The sequence below is a fragment of the Eleutherodactylus coqui genome, chromosome 5 (assembly GCF_035609145.1).
Source record: "Eleutherodactylus coqui strain aEleCoq1 chromosome 5, aEleCoq1.hap1, whole genome shotgun sequence".
NCBI classification, from domain to species: Eukaryota; Metazoa; Chordata; class Amphibia; order Anura; family Eleutherodactylidae; genus Eleutherodactylus; species Eleutherodactylus coqui.
In genome coordinates, this window is record NC_089841.1 from 224,731,882 (window position 1) to 224,752,907 (window position 21,026).

General features: G+C 44.4%; 1 protein-coding gene across 4 annotated transcripts in view; it reads right to left on the reverse strand.

The window, feature by feature from the left end:
- NFIB (nuclear factor I B) overlaps positions 1 to 19,587 on the reverse strand; it is a 201,085-nt gene extending 181,498 nt beyond the window's left edge. For 2 of the 4 annotated variants that reach the window (XM_066604274.1, XM_066604275.1), the window contains exon 1: positions 201 to 483. In XM_066604274.1, coding sequence (XP_066460371.1) covers positions 201 to 230 — 30 coding nt within the window. In that variant the 5' untranslated portion in view covers positions 231 to 483. Of the gene's footprint in view, positions 1 to 200; positions 485 to 19,121 lie in introns of those variants that run through there. The other 2 variants (XM_066604273.1, XM_066604272.1) reach the window with 2 other exon arrangements.
- Positions 19,588 to 21,026: the final 1,439 nt, after the last annotated feature.

Below are 21,026 nucleotides of genomic sequence, written 5' to 3' on the forward strand. Positions count from 1 at the left end.
CACTTGAAAGACTAGCGGGGGGGGGGGGGCATTATATTCTAAGTACAACTTGTACTCTACGAAACATGCAGAAAGGCGGAAAAAAGGTGCAATAAAAGGCTTAAAGGAATGTGAGGTGGGAGCAGTGGGCACGGGCGGGACGGGGCATATGGGAGCCTCTTCACCTGCACACATAGGAGAGAAGGGAATGCAGAGGGTACCTGAGTCAGGCAGATAGGAGAATACATCATGGCTTGCGGCGAGCGGGATCCACTTCACCTATTCATTGTACCGACTGCAGAAGTGCCGAGAGAAAGCTGTGTGTGCCCGCCGGTGTGCCCGCTACTGGCCGCCTGCTGGCATAGCGCGCCGTGCCCGGGCAGCAGACTATAGAATGTATGGATGCTGCCGCCGCCGCCGCTGTCCCGCACGCACTGCCTCTCTCGCACTCCCTCTCCTCTTCCGCTCGCCGGTTACACCCTCTGCACCGCTTCAGCTTTCCAAATCAAGACTTAAAGCTTTTCGCATTTTTTTTATTATTATTATTATTTAATGACACAATGATGAAGGAGCCACACTCCTCCCCCTGCTGCTCGCCTATAGGTACCCCCGCCCCTCACATGCCCACTGCTCGCAGGGTACCCTGCCGGGAGAGGAGGGGTTAACCATGGACGGGGGGAGGGGGGGCCGTGCCCGGCTGCTCGTCCTCCTCTCACCAAATAACCATCATGTCTGTCACACAACTTGACTGAACTTGTGCGGCGGCGGCGGCGGCACATGGCGGCACACAGCTCCTCCGTCATGGCGTGAGGTGGAGGCAGCGCTGGAGCCCCCGGGTGCCGCCGCCGCCACAGCCGTTCACACGGGGAGATGACTTTCACGCAGCACACGGGCCGCGGGGAGGAGGCGCCGGTTCATCCGCCCTGCGCCTCACCTCGGGACTTTCCCGCCCCTTTTGTCCTCCTTCTCTGCGGTTATCTGGGGTGAGGGGAGCGGGTGTGGCGGCGGCTTAACTCCTTGGGTACCTCAGGAGAATGGAGGGGAGACAGGTAGAAGTGGGAAGAAACTTTGGTGGGATAGAGGGGCAGGCGAGACGCCATATAGGCGCCATCCTCTTATGTATGACCACAGCCACCACATGCGTGACCACTGAAGGGTTAGACACCACACGTGTGACCTCTGAAGGGTTATAGAGCACACGCGTGACCTCTGAAGGGTTAGACACCACACGTGTGACCTCTGAAGGGTTATACAGCACACGCGTGACCTCTGAAGGGTTATGCACCACACGTGTGACCTCTGAAGGCGTTATACACCGCACGTGTGACCTCTGAAGGGGTTATACACCGCACGTGTGACCTCTGAAGGGGTTATACACCACACGCGTGTCCTCTGAAGGGTTAGACACCACACGTGTGACCTCTGAAGGGTTATACAGCACACGCATGACCTCTGAAGGGGATATACACCACACGTGTGACCTCTGAAGGCGTTATACACTGCACGCGTGACCTCTGAAGGGTTATAAACCACATGCGTGACCTCTAAAGGGTAATACACCACACACGTGACCTCTGAATGGTTATACACCACACGCGTGACTTCTGAAGGGTAACACACCACACGCGTGACGTCTGAAGGGTTATAAACCACATGCGTGACCTCTAAAGGGTAATACACCACACGCGTGACCTCTGAAGGGTAATACACCACACGTGTGACCTCTGAAGGGTTATAAACCACATGCGTGACCTATGAATGGTAATACACCACACGCGTGACCTCTGAAGACTTTATACACCAAATACATGACCTCTGAAGGCGTTATACACCACACGCGTGACCTCTGAAGACGTAATACACCAAATACATTACCTCTGAAGTCGTTATATACCACACGTGTGACTTCTGAAGGCGTTATACACCACACCCATGACCTCTGAAGACATACACCACATACATGACCTCTAAAGTCGTTATACACCACATACATGACCTCTGAAGGCGTTATACACCAAACGCGTGACCTCTGAAGGAGTTATACACAACACGCGTGACCTCTGAATGTGCTAAACACTACGTGTGACCTCTGAAGGCGTTGTATACCACGTGTGAACTCCGAAGGCTTTATACACCACGTGTGAACTCTGAAGGCGGTATACATGATGCGTGACCTCTGAAGGCGTTATACACCACATGCGTGACCTCTGAAGGCGTTACACACCACGCTTGACCTCTAAATGAGTTATACACCACATGCATGACCCCTGAAGGCATTATACACCACATGTGTGACCTCTAAAGGGGTTATATGCCACACGCGTGACGTCTGAAGGGGTTATACACCACATGCATGCCCTTTACATGGGTTATACACCACACGCGTGACCTCTGAGGGCATTATACACCACACCCGTGACCTCTGAAAGGGTTATACACTACATGCATCCCCTTTATATGGGTTATACACCACACGTGTGACCTCTAAATGGGTTACACACCACACACGTGACCTCTGAAGGCGTTATACACAACATACATGAACTCTGAAGGGTTATACACCATATACATGACCTCTAAAGGTGTTATAAACCACACACGTGACCTCTGAAGGGGTTATACGCCATACACCAGATCTCTGAAGGGGGTTATACACCACAAGCGTAAACTCTGAAGGCATTATACACCACATGCATGACCTCTTAAGGGGTTATACAACACACACGTGACCTCTGAAGGCATTATACACCACACGCGTGACCTCTAAGGGGCTTTTTACACCACATGCATGACCCCTAAATGGGTTATACACCACACGCGTGAGCTCTGAAGGCATTAAACGCCACACGCATAACCTCTGAAGGGGTTATACACCACACGTGTGACCTCTAAATGGGTTATCCACCACACGCGTGACCTCTAAATGGGTTATACACCACACGTGTGACCTCTGAAGGTATTATACACCACAAGTGTGACCTCTGAAGGGGTCATACACAACACACGTGACCTCTAAATGGGTTATACACCATACGTGTAATCTCTGAAGGGGTTATACACCACACATGTGGCCTCTGAAATTGGTATGCACCACACATGAGACCTCTAAATATGTTATACACCACACGCGTTACCTCTGAAGGCATTATACACCACATGGATGACCTCTAAATGGGTTATACACCACACAAGTGACCTCTGAAGGGGTTATACACCACATGCGTGACCTCTGAAGCGGTTATATAAGGCGTTATACACTACACGCATAACCTCTGAAGGGGTTATACACCACATGTGTGACCTCTAAATGGGTTATACACCACACGTGTGAACTCTTAATGGATTATACACCACACGCGTGACCTCTGAAGGGGTTATACACCACACGTGTGACCTCTGAAGGGGTTATACACAACACACGTGACCTCTGGAGGCGTTATACACCACACGCGTAACCTCTGAAGGGATTATACACCACACGCGTAACCTCTGAAGGGGTTATACACCACATGCGTGACCTCTGAAGGCGTTATACAGCACACGTGTAACCTCTGAAGGGGTTATACACCACATGCGTGACCTCTGAAGGCGTTATACAGCACATGCGTGACCTCTGAAGGCCTTATACACCACATGCGTGACCTCTGAAGGGGTTATACACCACAGGCGTGACCTCTGAAGGGGTTATACACCACAGGCGTGACCTCTGAAGGGGTTATACACCACATACGTGACCTCTGAAGGAGTTATATACCACATACGTGACCTCTGAAGGGGTTATACACCACACCTATGACCTCTGAAGGGGTTATATACCACATGCGGATCGCTAAAGGGATGCAACATAAATTATGCACCAAAATCCGCAGATAAACTGCTGCCATTCCAAATCAGCAGCTGCGGCTTTGTCTGCATGCATCCTGTGGCGTGTTCCTGTCCTGCACATAAGGGCCACAACACATGGCCGTGTTTTTCACCCCTATCACGGCCGTTTAACGGGACAAAACCAAACCACTGATTTCAATAGGATTTCATTGGTTTCGTCTTCACTGCAGGGATTTCTCGGCCGAGAAAAGATGGAACCTGCGTTATCTTCCCGCATGTAGTCAGTACATTGATACGCGGGGAAGATTGGGCAGCCGCTATCGTATCGCGGTTATTTACAAACTCCTGTGCTCTGGCGTAGAGTTTGAAAAGCCGGCGAGGGAGAAGAAACGTCCCTCGTTCAGGCGCAGCTACGCTCCGTGCCCAGGATTGTAGTTGTGCTCCTGCCAGTGTGTTTAGGCCCCAGGGCAGGCAGCGCACGAGCGTGTGCGGATTTGCGCACAGTGCATATGTGAATGAACGATGCTTTTTTCTTGCACACGCATCGGCGTATTTTACTGCGCTTTTTCCAAGCAGTCGTGTGCAGCAAAAAATACGCACTGATTGAAAATGCTAATTAGTCTAATGAGCTCCAGATGTGTCCTTTTTTCACTGCGCAATCCCGCAATGTTTCCCGCGTCTCCTAGAGTATTGCGCACACATTCGCACCCCTCCATTGACTTCTATGGGGACTTTTGGTGGGCAAATGCGCAGGTAAATAGAGCATGCCTCTGGGTTTTTTTGCGCAACCGAAATGTGCAGGCAAAATAGGTGCATGTGAAGGAACCCGTTGAAATCAATGGGTTCTATTCTCTATTGTGCATGCAAATACTCCTGTGTGAATCTGGCTTTTGACGCATGCCAAAACCTGCGCAAACACGTTTGTCTGCTTAAGCCCTTTAGGTGCATCTTGCAGAAATATTCCGCACGTGTGGAAGGTCCCTGAGGGACAATTAGGATGCGCTGACATCTCCGCGCCAGAACGTTATCCCTACGGGGCCTAAATTCCGCACCTGTAAGGACGTCTTCTGGAACTGTGGTGGCGGATTTCTAAGATAACAGAGATGGAATTGCGCAAATTGGAGTCTGTGGAATAAAATGCATAAAACTCCGCAAGACGTTCCGCAGAAGACATTCTGCAGTTAAAAACGTGACAAAATCCGCACTGTGTTCTGCAGACAATTCCGTCCCGTGCGAAAGGTCCCTGAAACTGCGCTACGTGCGACATTTTCATAAGGTAATCCCCCCACTAAATTCAGAGGGCAAAATTGCAACGCTGAAAACTGCACAAGAGATACATTATCTATAATAAAACCTAAATGTATCCGGTAGCAGCGCCGTCACCACTCAGGCCAACGGTGCGGCGGAGGTACGTGACTAGGGGCATATAGCGGATCTTGCTTCTTTTTCCCACTCTCAGGGCTTGCTCACAGAGAATAAAAGCCATTGATTTCAATTGTTTCGCTCGTAGAAGCCGCTTTGATAAGTGCGCACGCAAAAAAATAAGACCTGCTCTACTTACCTGCGTTTTGCGCAGCGTAACTGTCATAGAAGACTAAGGCAGGTTCGAAAATACGCAAGGGAAAGGGTGCGACTGCGCCAAACATGGGAAAAAGAAAACAGCTGGACCCTATTAGGCTTTAATAGGCATTCAATTCCAAGGTAATGGAGTGCCACGCGTGTGAACTGGCCCTGTCCGAGCAAATCTACAAAATTAGCGCTTATTCAGACGACCGTCTTATTCAGTAGCACGCTTAGCTCCGCCCCCATCCCGCCCTTCCCATTGCAAATAGTGGCGAGGGGCGGGGAAGGGGCGGGAGCTCAGTTCCTGCTCCTGGCTCTTCCATCCTCCCCCACTGCAGACAAGGACACCGTATATCGGCTCGGCGTGAAAACCCAGCCGATATACGGTCGTCTGAACAAGCCCTCAAGCGCAGACATGCACACAACAACCTGATTGTCCTCTTTAAACCTCATACACTGCGGCGAGCTTATTTGTGCATACGCTCACGTATAGCCGCCCTCCTGTCAGGTCTCCTTCGTTGGGAGTAGGTCAACCTCATTAGGAATCAGCAGACTTTCCAGCCTCAGTGCCCTCTTAGGGTTTTCAAAAAAAGCACATTTGCGAATACGCTTGTCTGAAGGAGCCCTAAAACTGCCAATCCCCTGCAATTCATGGTCCAACCACATGCCTTTTTGCCACACAGTTCTCAATCGCACTGTAAGAACTACACCTCCATCGATGGTCCGCACCTACAGAACATCGGTCTGTGTGCTGACCGCTGAATACACGGACAGCACATGGAACAGACGCCTGTCTGAATGGGCACTAACACAGGGAGCTCTTTACTTGCTAAAACCCAGAAAAGCTAAAACTAAATGTCATTTTTCCCATAATGCTATGGAGTATATGTGTCAATTCTTTCATTAGGGGCAATCAGATAAAAGCTGCTATAGGTAAGCCCGCCACATACCGTTAGGGACATTTCACACAGGATGGAATATTGCGCAACTGTGTTGTAGAATACGCCTTCCTGTGGAATGTTCAGCACCAACATTGGCAAAGCGAACGTAGATTTTGATGCAGAATTGAAAATAGTAGAACTTTGCCGGCAATTTTGCAGCCAAATCGGCAGAAACTGGCATCAATTATGGCAGAGATCTGTGTCAGGTTTAGCCAGCATAGACTTCAGGACGTGTAAGGGTGGTCCAAGATGAGGCAGGCCTCTGCTTCTTAATACATTTGCCCTATTTTACTTTGGTGGCATTTCTCTAGGACCGGCATATAAAATGCTAGTCTGATATAGATCTGCCCCGATGTCTTTAGACATTTATAAATATGACTTACCAACCAACACAATACGCCTTCTGAAAGGCAAAATTAAAATGTACCCTAGTAACCTTAAAGGATGCTACTGTAGGGACGTAAGCTGGCAAGGAAGTACCCCGCTGATCTGCCAGTGTTTGTTGTGGAAGATGAAGTCACCTGAACAATGCAGCCAATCAGAGGCTGCTGTGTCATCATTCTGAACTCCTGGCATCAGCGTTCGAATCCTGGTGCCTCGATGCCAGGAGTCCAGAACGATGACACTGCAGCCTTTGATTGGATGTAGCCGTCAAGTGACATCCAGTGATGTCTTCCACCACAACAAATATCGTGAGATCGGTGGGCCACAGTACCGGATTGCAGGGGCTGAGGACAAGTAACTACAGCTCCATTTGTTATGTTAGCACCACTGGACCTGTACAGGGAAAGGTGCCCAGTAACCAGACAAGGCCTTTCAATGACTTGATTCCAAAGTTCTAGTGTCCAAAAGTTGCAGTTTTGGCACACATGACAAAACTGAAACTTTTCTGCCATACATGCCACGCCGCAACAGTTCTTCAAAAAGTGGGTGGGGCCTGGCTTTAGGGGCGTGGCTGTGTTCCTTGCTTGTACTAATGATCTATGCTAGAAACCAATGAAGATTATACAAAAATCCCACAAGGAGATGCCTCCAGATGAAACAAGTGTATCAAGAGGCTTGCACGCTGTCCCAATGTACATATTATATATGACATCAGGCCCTGAGGCCTATAAAAGAGTCTGAGTAAGACCGGCAAGGCCACACAAGCATATTGTGACACATCCATAATATGGATGTGCGACAGATCATATTCCAGCCGCATGTCATCGATATTGATCTGCATTTGGCTTTATTGTCTACTAGGTAAATCCGGATTGATATTTACCCTATAGAAAATATTACCAATGAATGCAAATACTGATGACAAACGAATACATCCACATTTTAATCACTTTCTATGGACATTAATGGGTGTATTTTTCACACAATCTGGAAAAAAGTAATGCATGCTGCGTTTTTAAAACACGGGCACGAAAAACGCGCCAGTTTGAATTGATACATAGATTTACACTAGCTGCGTAATACACTGAACAAATATGGAGTAAAAATAGTCTTGTCTGAAGGTGGCCTAATACTGACTTATATCCCCCGGACACCTGACATGGTGCCCACGGTGCCCGGATACCAGGCTGCTGGCATCTAATGGTACAGAAATGTGGGTGCCAGATTAATGGAATTGTACTGTTTATAACACTGGCAGGGGATTTCCTCATTAGCAATAAAACCCTTTTGAGTTCCACCTGCCTTCATTGCAATTCCATAATATTATGTAAATGACAGAAATCCTCTCTTTTAGCAATTTGGGCATCATAATAATACCCTGCATGGCTGCTGATAGTCTCCCTTTCACTGTGACTACCCTGCTGGCAATCTATAGCCTGGACCCTGTTACTATAAGGGGCAGGATAGGACGCACCCCAAGCTGCGGTAAACTCCACACCCAAATCCGCCTGCAATTCTGCATCAAATTCTGCAGCTAGACCTGCGGATTTAGGTGTGGAATTGCCCAGCTGTGGACTTGGCTGCGTCCTGCACCGTAATTTCGTCCCACATGAAAGGTCCTTAATAGTGGTAAACATTACAAGTAGATCAACATTTTATTAAGGGACTACAATTTAATCACATCTACAAATTACCCCAAGGTGGAGCCCACCATAACTTTATTGTCTTCATTCATGCCCTTTGTGACGGCACACCCAAATATCATTCATAAATACAATATTGGCTGTAGAAACATAAGTCTGAAATGCTGATTGGGACCACAAATTAGCTCTACATTGTGTAGTGTAGCCATGCTGTATACTGTATATATCAGAGCCAGGAATGTTGGTAGGGTGAATGAAAGTACTGAAACTTCCCTTCACACAACAATGATCCAGCTGGTGTGAACTGAACGGGGACTGGGGACCGCCAGCCAAAAAGCAGAATCTAAATAAAGAAGAGCGTGCATGTTTATAGGGCCATCGCCTGCTTTTGTTGTGTTTTTTAACTTGTCTGCTGTTCCACCACTTGATTAGTGTGTGATTGTAACTCAGAAGAAATCAAGATCAGTCAGGAGAAGGTAAGTCATGTCAAGTCGACCGTGAAACTATGACTTTTAACCTCAGCGCTGTCCTCATTAAGGAGCGTTGAAACTAGGCCCAGTGGATTAAGTAGAGTGGGGTGGGATGGAGAACAAAATCAGCCAGCTGCTGGAATTCTCTTGTGCCTTTCAAACACAGTTTATATAGGGACAAGGCTGCTTGGATTTTTCTGCATTCCTCCATTAACCCAGTCACTGCCCTCCCCTTTGCACTAGTAGTAGAATGGCTCTGCGAAGTGCAATGCAAAGTTGCAGGTATGATACACACATCTCTAGGAACTGCTTTTTACACCAAGACCATTTTTAAGTACAGTTGTTCCAGATTTAGCATGGCATCAAAAATATATGCCAACTTAGGCAAGCAAGAGAAATGATCAGATCAGGTAAGGTGGGCATACAGACTTTACAAGTGGTAATAGTCAAAGGAGTGCAGCAAACCCCAAAGTGAGTTGTTGCCCATAATCAAGTTAATAACTTGAAAACCTTAATTATCTGGGGTTCTGCTCTGGAGATGCAATTAGGCTACAAAGAACAAACCCACCAGAAGGTACATATGACCGTGTTGTCCGTGATACCGTTTCATACAGAGGATGAGGAGGTTATGATATAAAGTAGCACTCTGTGGCTTGCTCACGGCTACTTACTTTCAAACTCGTCTATCCTAAATCTTCGATTCTTCATTCAAGCTCACCTTCACTTCAGGGTGGCTTCACACAAGCATAATTCCATGCAGCGCCCACCTGAGACAGTCACATGGCACACAGCATGTATGCCCATCGCCATGCACTATCTTGGCATATATGTGCGCGTAATATGCACCAAAATGGAACACGCTGCAATCTTTATTGCACGCATATTTTGCGCAATAGGTGTGAGCAGCAACATGGGAGCCTGTAGCAGATTGTTACAACGTATTCCGCACGCGGATTTTGCTGTAACCATGCATTTGCATGGTCAACGTAATGGATATCACCAGAGCTCAAGGGCAGCAGTAGTTGTGAGGTATGTAGGATATGTATTTAATGAGTATATATACAGGATGATGAGGGTGCCTTTTGCAGGGCACTACATATGGCCTGGGAATATGCAGTGTGTGATAATGGTAACCGCATACATCAACAGCATTTTACTGAATATGCCGTGGTAGTTAGGCAGTTAATACAACTGATTGCTGGACTGCTTGAAAAAAAAATCAGCTAAGCATTTAGTGACTGAGCTGAAACACAGCTCTCATATCTGAGAGGGGGTGGGGAGGGGAAAGTACAGTTCAATCCAAGAGAGTAACTCTGACTTTGGAGGTAGGGCTTGTCTCTATGCCAAAAATAAAAACAGAGAGAAAGAGAGGCGAGTAGGAGGGAGGGGGGATAGGGCAGTGTTGGAGTAGCTACAGACTTTCAATTTTTTTGTCAGCTTCTCTTTATTCCCCATTGATATTGCATTTCATCACACACATTTCTTAACTCATAGCTGCAATGCGTTGCCAAACCACTAACCAAAAAACACACGGAAAACTGTAGACCCCTACCATACTGTTGTATCAAAATACAAGACAGTCAAAATAATTGTGCATAGGAAGTATAAATTACAAGCTAACAAGGCAAAGGCAGTATGTAGTAGTCCCAGAAAACTGCATTAGCAAATCACAACCCTCAGTACTTTAAGGGGTAGGAGAGTAGCTGCATCACTAAACACTGGAATTATACCCCTGACACTCATGGTCGGTTTCTAATACTGCAAATTACATGGTAGCGGTGTAGCTCCAGGATGGACCCACGAATGTGTGTGATTATAGAAAGTAACACCTTTATCCCAAAATTCTATCCTTGGTGATTTTTACACTCTTTAGGTTTGGGAAAGCAACCCCGTCATTATAGATATCTCTGGTGTGCACTGATGCACATGTATCTTCTCAGCAGGTCCAATCATTGTCCTGACCAGTGACACCACACAGATCATAAACAATAATAATATAACTGTTGACATAAATAATCATAACACTGAAACACTGATATCTAAACTTGCAGCCACTGAGATGAGCCAGCTAGCTCTGACTAGTCCAAGGAAAATGCTAAGATCCATGGCAGAATGTCACATTACCCTTGTGCCAGGGATGACAAAATCTCCTGTTTAGCATTACTGTTACAAGAAGCAATCCCCCTAAGTTATAGTGAAAACTCTCACCTCTATGTACAAAAACAGTTTAGAAGCACCTTACATGCTGCTCTATGTCAAGAAGAAACCCAAGCTATGCAGAATATTGTGTAATAGCGTCTATTCATTCACTATGATGAAGGCCTTGCTGACAGAGTAGGGTTAAGGTGAAAGCTACTCCACAAAAGGACAAAGAATGGGATACATTTAACCGATCGGGGGGAAAAAAAGCCACGAGAAAATTACGTCTCACCCGTTTTGCTTACTACAATCTGTATAGGCCACTTAACAATCACTCCCCGTTACAAGGGCAAAAGAACATCTTTGAGCAACATATCAGCAAGTGCATTATTTAGTCATTTCCTAAAGCAGTGTGTGATGAAGATCAGTTATTTTATAGGCCGCAGAGAGGCGGCTCCCACAACCCGTAATTACTAAGCTTATTAATACCAACCTCAACAACTTTCACTAAAAGTAAATAGATGTCGGCTGTGCACATTGCAAGCAAGGCAAAAAATTGATACATTTTAACTCCACCAAGATGCTGTGCTTGAATGAATCATTCAAACAGAAGCAGCATGCAGTAGCACATCTCATAAAATAAATATGAGGGTTTCCTGCGGTGTAATTCACGTCACACAATAGTAAGGACAGCCGTGTATACTAAACATGAAAGTGGGGTGACATTGATTTAAAAAGGAACATACATAACAATTCACAGACAGCTCATTCCTATCCCATTGATGCCTCGGTCTCCTGCATAATAAGCACTTAAATTGATTAAAACATTTAGTTATCCATCTGCACTTCTGGATTAAAAAAAACCTCTTATATAAAGCGTGACCTAATATGACATTCCTTCAACAGCAGGAAGGGACAGTAGAGTCTGGTCCGGGTTCCTAAGAGATGAGTCAATGGCACCCACATTTCAGTGATCAGTCTACATTGCAGAGTTCTTCAGATAAAACAGTCTAAAGCCAGCCTCACACAATCCGATTTCAATTGCGGAATCCGCGATCGTCATCTGTGTGGACAGAGATTGTGATTTCAATGAACGAGCCACCATGGTCATCCACAATACAGAAAGACAAAGGTACGCAAGCTCACCGGCTGGGGACAGAGCCAGATTCCACTGCGGGCTCCCACATGCGGAATCCGACCTGTCTGTGTAAGACCAGCCTTAGAAATCAAATAGCTAAGGCTGCTTTCACACCTGCGCTCAGGGTTCTGTTTCCCTGCTCCGTTTGGGGAGCAGGAAAGGGGAATCCCCTGGCTGACTGTGTCCATTTTATGACAAAACCGGATAGCGCCAATCGGACCCCATTGACTTTAATGGGGTCCGTTCAGTTTCCACTCAGCTGCCCGGCATTTTATCAGAAGAAAAAGCGTTGCATACAGCGCTATTTTTTCCAGTATTTTGTACCAAATTTGCGATGGAGTTTTTGAACAGAGTTTCCAGTGCAGATGTGAACCCGCCCCAAAAGTGGGAGCAAAGGCCCTACATTTTACATTGTAATCTCCAAACATTTTTATAGCTTACTTACCAGAAATAATCTGAAATGTCCTTTACTGTTCGTTGCAGCTTACTATAACTCGATACAGCTTACTTCTGTATTGGGTTATCCATGTTTAAGTTAAATGCCCAAAGCCTAAGGTCGCCTTCACAGCATGGAAATTGTATGGGGTGGGGATTTAAAATTTTTTCACATGGTACGAATATTTTCTCCATCAAATTTGCAGCTTTTTTATTTATTTTTTTTAAACTCTGTGGCTTCTAAATCCGTAAATTGCATACTGCAGATTTATGCCGTGGAATTCTACACTTCACATTCCGCAGTTCATACGCAATTGAAAATGCAGACAAATCTGTACCATTTAGGTGTAGATTTCCAGTAGAATTGCTGCAGGTAATCTTTTTCTGAACGCCTGCAGCAATTTCGTTATGTGTGAATGTAAACTAAGGCTGCACTACTGCTAGTTCATTTGAGCACATCTTCTGCCCAGTCTCTGTCCTTATCTAAGCTGTTCGCATAAGTCATATTTGTGCACATATCAGCCACTATTCAGTACTGTTAGCATGTGATTATTGATATAAATGACCATTTCAAATATCGCAGTGTTCGGATGACAAGGCTGAACATGGACAGGCACAGTAGTATAAGCTGCAGTAGGAAGTAGCAGTAGTGCAGCCTCGGGCACGAAAGTTTTAGGCCTCTTTCAAGTGAGCATATTTTTACTCCGTATTTAGTACGTGTTTCGTGGAGCTAATGTAAATCTACGTATCTTTTTACATGGCCGCAATTTTCACGTCCATGTTTAAAAAATGCAGTATGTGCTATTTTATTTTTTTCGTTTTTGCCGTGAAACTAGCTGAATAAGGGATGAGAGAATGTTTTAATGTACAGTAAACGAAAATTCACATATTACGTCTGCAAGGTCTCCTAAGGTCTGTGGCTATGTAGCCCCATATGCAGAAAGCTGTGACGCACTGTGCATTCTGACACCTGTGTGGCACAGAGTGTTAGGGCAGCAGGTTACAAGTTCAATCCCCACATGGTTCAGGTAGCCTGCTCAAGGTTGACTCAGCCTTCCAAGGTCAGTAAAATGAGTACCCAGCTTGCTGGGGGGTAATAAATAAATTACCTAAAAGTGCTGCAGAATAAGTTAGCGCTCTTCATATAGGGAGCCCAGTACTATGAAGAAAGCATTATAGTTGGGGGCCCTCTTACAGATTTTGCATTGGGGCCCAGAAGCATCACGTTACACCTCTGGTCACAGTGGTTACCATACATTAGCAGATATGCTATACACCTACACTATACATATGATATGTACACATGGAACAGGAATGGCAATATTTACAATTTCATATCCGTAACAGTTAGGTATTTGCCTAGAATTTCTCCATTCATATTGCTTATACAGAAAGCAATTCTACTTATTTCCTAACGTAATTAACTCGCTCTATCAATACACTGCCGTTTATTAAAATGATTCTGTAGGCTTGTTTACTGGAAGAGAAAAAGTTCGACTTCTTCCTTATGAGCACAACTAAAACCCATGCTGCTAATAATGTTACTGTCATTACCGAGCACTCTGCCTGTGTTATAAATTTCCTGGCCATTTAGAAATCTGAAGCTCTGAACATTCCCTTAGGTTGAGCCTGTCCCATAGATGAATGGAGTAATTGACTGAACCAGGGAATAAGTGGGAGGATTTCTGAAACCACAGGATATTCACAACAAGCACTCTGCACTGGAATATAAACCATGCTCATTTTTTACCTTGTCTTCAATGTTGATGCCACTAATCTATAAAAAGAGCCTTCATTTATATTGGGCTTGAGTCCTAGAGTCTTTTTTTCTCTTTTAAGAACATCTGCTTTGCAGTGTTTCTCTCCTGTCTGTCTATAGATTGCGTGGGAGTCTTTTTTGGATGAAAAAGCAGCACATATTTGGAATATTACCTGCACAAGTAATCTTGTAGATTTTGACCCCAAGCTGTTAAATCAGCAATGCTTACAAAGTAAGACCTAATGCATATAAGTTCTCAGTTATTATATGGCACCCATAGGGATGTATGGAGCCTCAGTGAACCTATGTATACTTCTGATTTCATATGTAGTCATACAAAGGCTTTTTCTGCTGGATTACCTATATAAAAAATGTATAGCTTGTAAAGGAGAATTCATCTGTAACACTGCGTTGCATGGAGGCACCATATGGCGGCACAAAGAGTGCAGTACAGAATCATAGGGTCACCGCATGCTGTTGTAAGGTTCTACATGAACCAAAGTGAGCTAGATTAATGTTCTAAATGCAATAAAGGTTGTACTAATCTCATTATCTAATGTAATTGACACAATCAAAGTGCAGAGCGATTCAACTATGTTTCTTCCACCTTTTTTCGACTCCACCTTGAACTCTGGAAGCTTTACCAAACATCACATAACCTTACTTCTTCCTGCTTCGCTTGCTGATACAATTGACACCTGTAGCATCAGGGCCACAAAAGTGCAGTGTCCTAATAGTTACTTTGTGGTTATGGTTTTCATCGTGCACGTTGCATTGTAAGTACATCTGCAGCTGCAATTACCGGTTTACAGATATATCATTTATGACTTTGTCTATCAGTTTGTCTTCCTTAGTAATGCTGGTTACATAGGAGCATAGAAGATCATTCATGCAGGCAGAATGTTTCACTTTTGCACAAATGCAAAATCCTACTGCAAATTGCTACAATGTCTACGAGCTCTAGATGAACATAGCCTTACTTAAAAAGCATCATCCAAATGCCCTCCTGAAAAAGTGCATGCTGTGTTGATAAGTGCAGCCCCAGGCAGATCACTTCGGGGTAGTTACAGTTAATCTTGTAAGTTTTGGCGCCTTTTCCTTGCCTGCTACTGTACTTAAAAAGGGCAGATCTTGTCTGTCCTGTCTCAAGTTCAATGGCAGCCTCCTCTGCAAGCAGCAGAAGAGGGGGAGGGGGCAGACAGGCATGTTCAGTGCACTAATAATAATTCACATCACGCCACTTCAGCTTCTCGTGTCAAAGTAAAGAGATGGCCTTCTCTTTCCAACCTGCAAGTTACAACTCCACAGAACTCCACACTAGGTCAGGCACTCATACTGGTCCCCTGGCTGGGACTGCGACTTACTGACAATCCGGGGCTACAAGACAAAGGCTACATTGTTTATACAATCAGTTTATATGTACACAAACTGATACTTGCTTTCTCTGTATACAAAAACCCCTTAGGGCTCACTCACATGGGCATATGTGTCCTGTGTATTATGTGCATATAGATTTTTATTGAGGTTTTGAATACAATTACCTCTTAATTTCTATATATTTAGACATAAGCATAATGCACATAACACATATTACCCCACACAAACAATGCAATTAATCATAACTATATTTATTTAAACAAATCGTAATTTCCCCCGTTCCCAACAAAAATATTTAGACACATGCAAAAAAAGGGAGGGGGGGGGGAATCATCCCCATCTTCTCACCTTTCTCCCTCACCCCATCAAAATCCCATCAGTTTTTCTATGATACTTTAATTCAACCAGCACTCGATATAACCTATCCATTATATATATCAGACCATCTTCCCCAAATCTGCTCAGATTTAGTCAAACAGCCTCCTATTTATATATCCTCCTTTCCAAATATAAAAAAATACACAGTACACAGCAAATATGCATGTACATGCGTTATTGCTGCATATGTAAAATCCTCTTTGCCTATATTCGTGCGTATTACACATCAAAATAGGACATGCTGCATTTTCTTCACCAAGTATTCCACATGTGAAAAAGACACAGGTGTGAGTGTCCCAATAGAAATCAATGGGCTTTTAGTGCGTGAAAAATATGTGTGTGATATGCGGGTGACATAAACCCATGTGAGTGAGCCCTTAACATTAGTACCGTATTTTTCTAACTATAACACGCAATTTTCAGCAAGATAATATCTTGCTGAAAATCATCTGTTCCTTATCGTCCAGAGGCAGGGGGGTCTGATAAATCCAGATACCCCTGACCACTGCCTTAATGATCCAGCAGTGCGCTGATCAGGCATCAGGAGAACTCTGCAGCCATACATACAGCAGCTACAGTCCCCTACAGCATATAATGCTGGAGATCACTCATATCTCCCTCGGGTGCAGGTACAGACAATAGCAAAGTTCAGAGGTTTTGCAATACTAGCAGGACAGTAGATTAAGTCATAACCATGTGACCAGGGAGCAGCTACAGGGGGTCATGTATGTGGGGTTTTAGTGTTAATAAAATCAACGTTTAACATGCCAGCTGCAAGTGTGCATGTAGCAGAGCTGTGTGTGTATGTGTGCATGTAGCAGAGCTGTGTGTGTATGTGTGCATGTATCAGAGCTGTGTGTGCATGCAGCAGAGCTGTGTATGTGCATATATTTAGCAGAGCTGTATGTGAATGCTGCAGAGCTGTGTGTGTGTGTTGCGGAGTTGTGTATACTGCAGAGCTATGTGTGTATGTAACAGAACTGTGCGTGCTGTGCACATGTACAATGTGCATGCACCAATGCTGTGTATGTGTATAATGTGAGCTTATGCGCATGTGCCATTGTTTAAATGGACAGACTAGATTTACAAGGAGTTGACTATTCAAAATTGAGAGCCTTTTCTGTACTAGTACACCAAAGTAGACCCTTCCACTTTGTTAGACCCCCCAGTTGCATTTAAATTAGTATGAAACATTTTTTCCTGTTTTCTGTTGTCTAAACCTGAGGTGCGTCTTATAGTCCAAAAAATACGGTAATCTGTTTTCTATTTTGTCCTTATATTAATTTTTTTCCCAAAGTGAATCAGAGATGACCTCAGTTAGGGAAGAATTTTGTATTTTCACGCGCTTTCAACTCTTTCAAAATCGCCTCATTTTCAGAACACCATGGCAATAGTAATAGTAGAGAATACAATATGGATTGCACAATCATTTTGTAGCTGGCCATAGACATGAGAAATAAACTAGCCAACAGACATAGAGTGGATCTGTCATCCAAATGTCTGATAACATTACAAACCTTGTGCAAAGATCATCAGAGAGAGGAAGAAAAGAAAGCAACATTATGCTATCAACTTCAGATTCTGACTTGGTTCTGCTCATTTGCACAAACCATGATCATTGCAATTATCTCATCTTTTATTCAAAGAGTGCATACCTACCAACTCGCCCAAACTGACCTACCTGTACCCCATCATAAATACATTTACAAAGTGTCTCATATTAAACATTGCTTATGTTATATATTAAATGTACAGTTTTCAATACAAATAATAGTCAGTATGAACATGCATAAGTTAACAAACATTAACCCCAGCTCCTTTGGAGCTACTCAGGGACCAATTTAAAGTAGGCCAAGTTTATAAAGCATAGATTCCGCTATCTGGAATATGGAAGTTAGAAACATTTATCATCAAGGCTAAATGCCCCGACTTCATGAAATAGATGTTCTATAGAAATTTAGCAAACGCTAACTTGACATTCAACATATCATGATACCTTAACTGCAGTACAATGTATTACCATGCACACAATGCCTTAAGTCGAGCAGGTCACACACACACATATAATATTATATATATATATATATATATATATATATATATATATATATATATATATATATTAAAAAAATTAAGCCTTACAATCACTCGACTAATATGCAACATCTGCAGCACAGTAACCTGCAGAATGCTTAACAGGTGTAGAGCAGAAGGGCTCATGTTCCCCAGGATTTACAGACAAGACAACATCTGAAAGCATAAGCCAGCAGGAGAACATGCATATTGCACATATGGATCAGGATAAAAGTATACAAATGAGCCTGAACCATAACTGAGTCATCGTATGATCCTGGCCTTAAGGGTATATTTATATACTAGGGGGAAAAAAGGCAAGGTGGTAACAGGTTAGGAAAGGAATGGTTAATAGGTTATCATCAATGCTATGTATTTATGACAGGTATTACCCAGAGATAAGCCACACCTTCACAGTCATTGCAAAGGGAACTCCAAAGCCTGGTGAATAGTAAAGCAATGCCATCCAACACATCTAAGTACACTTGTAGGGATTAAACAAGGATATAGCTCCTCGACAGTTCTCCAACACATGAAAAGATGAACAGTGCATGCAGAAAACCATCAACACGTTTAATAGCTGCCCTAGAATAATAACAACAATAATCAGAATATTAATAAGAGGATGCATTGGGAAAGTACATCTGGAAAGCAAAGGTTGCTGCAGAGTACAGCCAGGTTCCATGTGTCCTCTGCCAGAATGAGGTGGGAAGTCTTGCGGCAGGATGTGTGCCAAGTTCAGCACTCTTGGACGCAAGCTCCATCCACTGATTGCTGGCAGAGACGTGTGACCCACATCCACATGCTGCCAAAAAAGCACAAGACAAACAATCGGCACTTCTAGCTCATCCCACAACAAGTCATGTCACTGAAATCTTATTACCGGGGCCGGGAGCTACTGTCCCAGCACAAAGCCACACACACATGACTAAAGAGCAGGGTACACCTAGTACTCCTGCAGTCATAGGGCTTGTCAGAGGGCAGAACACGTGTATGGAAGACGTCCAAGGCACATACCATTGCACTGTACTGCATTAACTTATAGGGATCCAGCACAGGCGCGGTGGCTTCACATTTCTTAGGTGACACTGTCTCTGGCAGGGGCTGCGCTTTTATTTTAGGATCTGACCCCCAGGAGTGACTGCAAAGTCTTATGTGTGCTGCTATGTGTTCTGTTTGTTCACAGGATGCTTTTTATATAGAAATACGTGTAAGAAATGAAGAGCAGAGCCGGAAAAAATAATAAGGTCTTGGCAAGAGGGCAGGGTGATGAAGTCAAAGTACAAGGCAGTAAAGGCAGCCTGAGTGCCTGCTGTGCCTGGAGCTGTACTTGCAGTGCTGCACTCCTGGAGGGTGGCTTGAACGCGGTCCAGGAGAGGCTGATCCCGTTTTTTTGGAGCTGGGCTGGTCTGTGAGTGCTGTTGGCAGGGTTTTCCTCTCTTTCCCCTGTGTGTCTCCCTGGCCCCCCTGTCAGTCTGGCTCTGCTCTGCACATCAGGCAGCTCATAGCACACTCGGCTCTGCACTTGGACGAGTTCCACCTCTTGCTGATTGGACAGGAAGGCGGCGGCTCCCTACTCACCCTTCCCACCTTCTCCTCTCCTCCCTATTCTGCCAGCTCCCCCCTTCTACACTCCAGCTGTCACTGCCCTCCCGCCCTCTCCTAGAACTTCCCCTCCATCCTCCCTACTTCCCTCCTGGAAATATTGCATTCCTGCTCTCTTCTCAAATTTTCTTTCTTTCTTTCTTTCTTTCTTTCTTTCTTTCTCGCTTTCTTTCTTCTCTTTTTTTTCTCTTTCTCTTTCTTTCTTTTTCCCTCTCTCTCTTTTTTTCCTTGTCACAATTTTTCTTTACACCAAGTTTATAACCACAATATCCTCTGATCTGGAAAACATTTCCATGCTTGTGGGTCAATGGCATATTTGAAGAAATTTCAGGGAAAATTTGTTTCCACCTTTAGCAGCACTATTTACTTAGAATTTCCCACATAGAATTTCTGAGAGGATAGTTAAATAAAACACCATGATAGTAGCTTTCACCACTACTAAATGAGAAGGAATGTAAAACATATCCGATAAATGTTCTGATTCATAGAAGTCCTCTTCAGCGGTTGGAACCAAGTGTTTTAGTAGCATTCCAATTCTGGTTAGTTTTGCTTGGTTCATTAGCAATAATCATGTATGACAAGCTGCTGGAAGGTCAATAATCTAAGAATGGGTTTGGATAGTGTGTTTTTCCATTGTTAGCAAACTTAACACTCCAATGCTACAAGCTATCTATATAACACATTTAGACAGTTGCATTGATCAATAGAATGTATATGTTAAATCAGGAACCTATCCGCAATTTTGTATGCAAGTCGTACTATTATAGATAATAAATATGTATTAAAAGAGGATTGCAAAAATCCTGGTGTGGTTGCATGTTTCTGGTTGGTAACAATATATGCCTCCCTGTGTAATGTAATCCTTCTCTGCCTCTGGCTTAACTTTCCCTTACTGCACCCCTGTCCACTTGTAATTCCCTAAACTTGGGAAGCTCAGCTCTTGGCTTCCTCCTTGTGGCTATGAAAAATAGAAAGGGGAGGGGGGATTTCTAGGGACATAGTTGTAGTCTGGAGCAGGCTGCCTGGGAAAAGGAGAGGGAGGCTGAGAAGCTGTTCTCCATATTTATGAGCAGACAACCAATAGACAAGAGAAGTGTACAGCAAGAAGTCTAGTCTGCTGAGAGACCCAGACAGGTCAAAGGACCCTGAAATCAGCACATGATGCCAATTGAATCAATCCCTTTTTCTAGCAGAATGTGTCTGGCACATCAGTGACTGGAGCTCTAAGAGCGCAGCTCAGTGTTTTAAGCTTTCTCTGGGAGAGGCTCTGAAGATAGCCGTTCTTGCACCTAATTACAAATTCAATGGTGAAAGAAC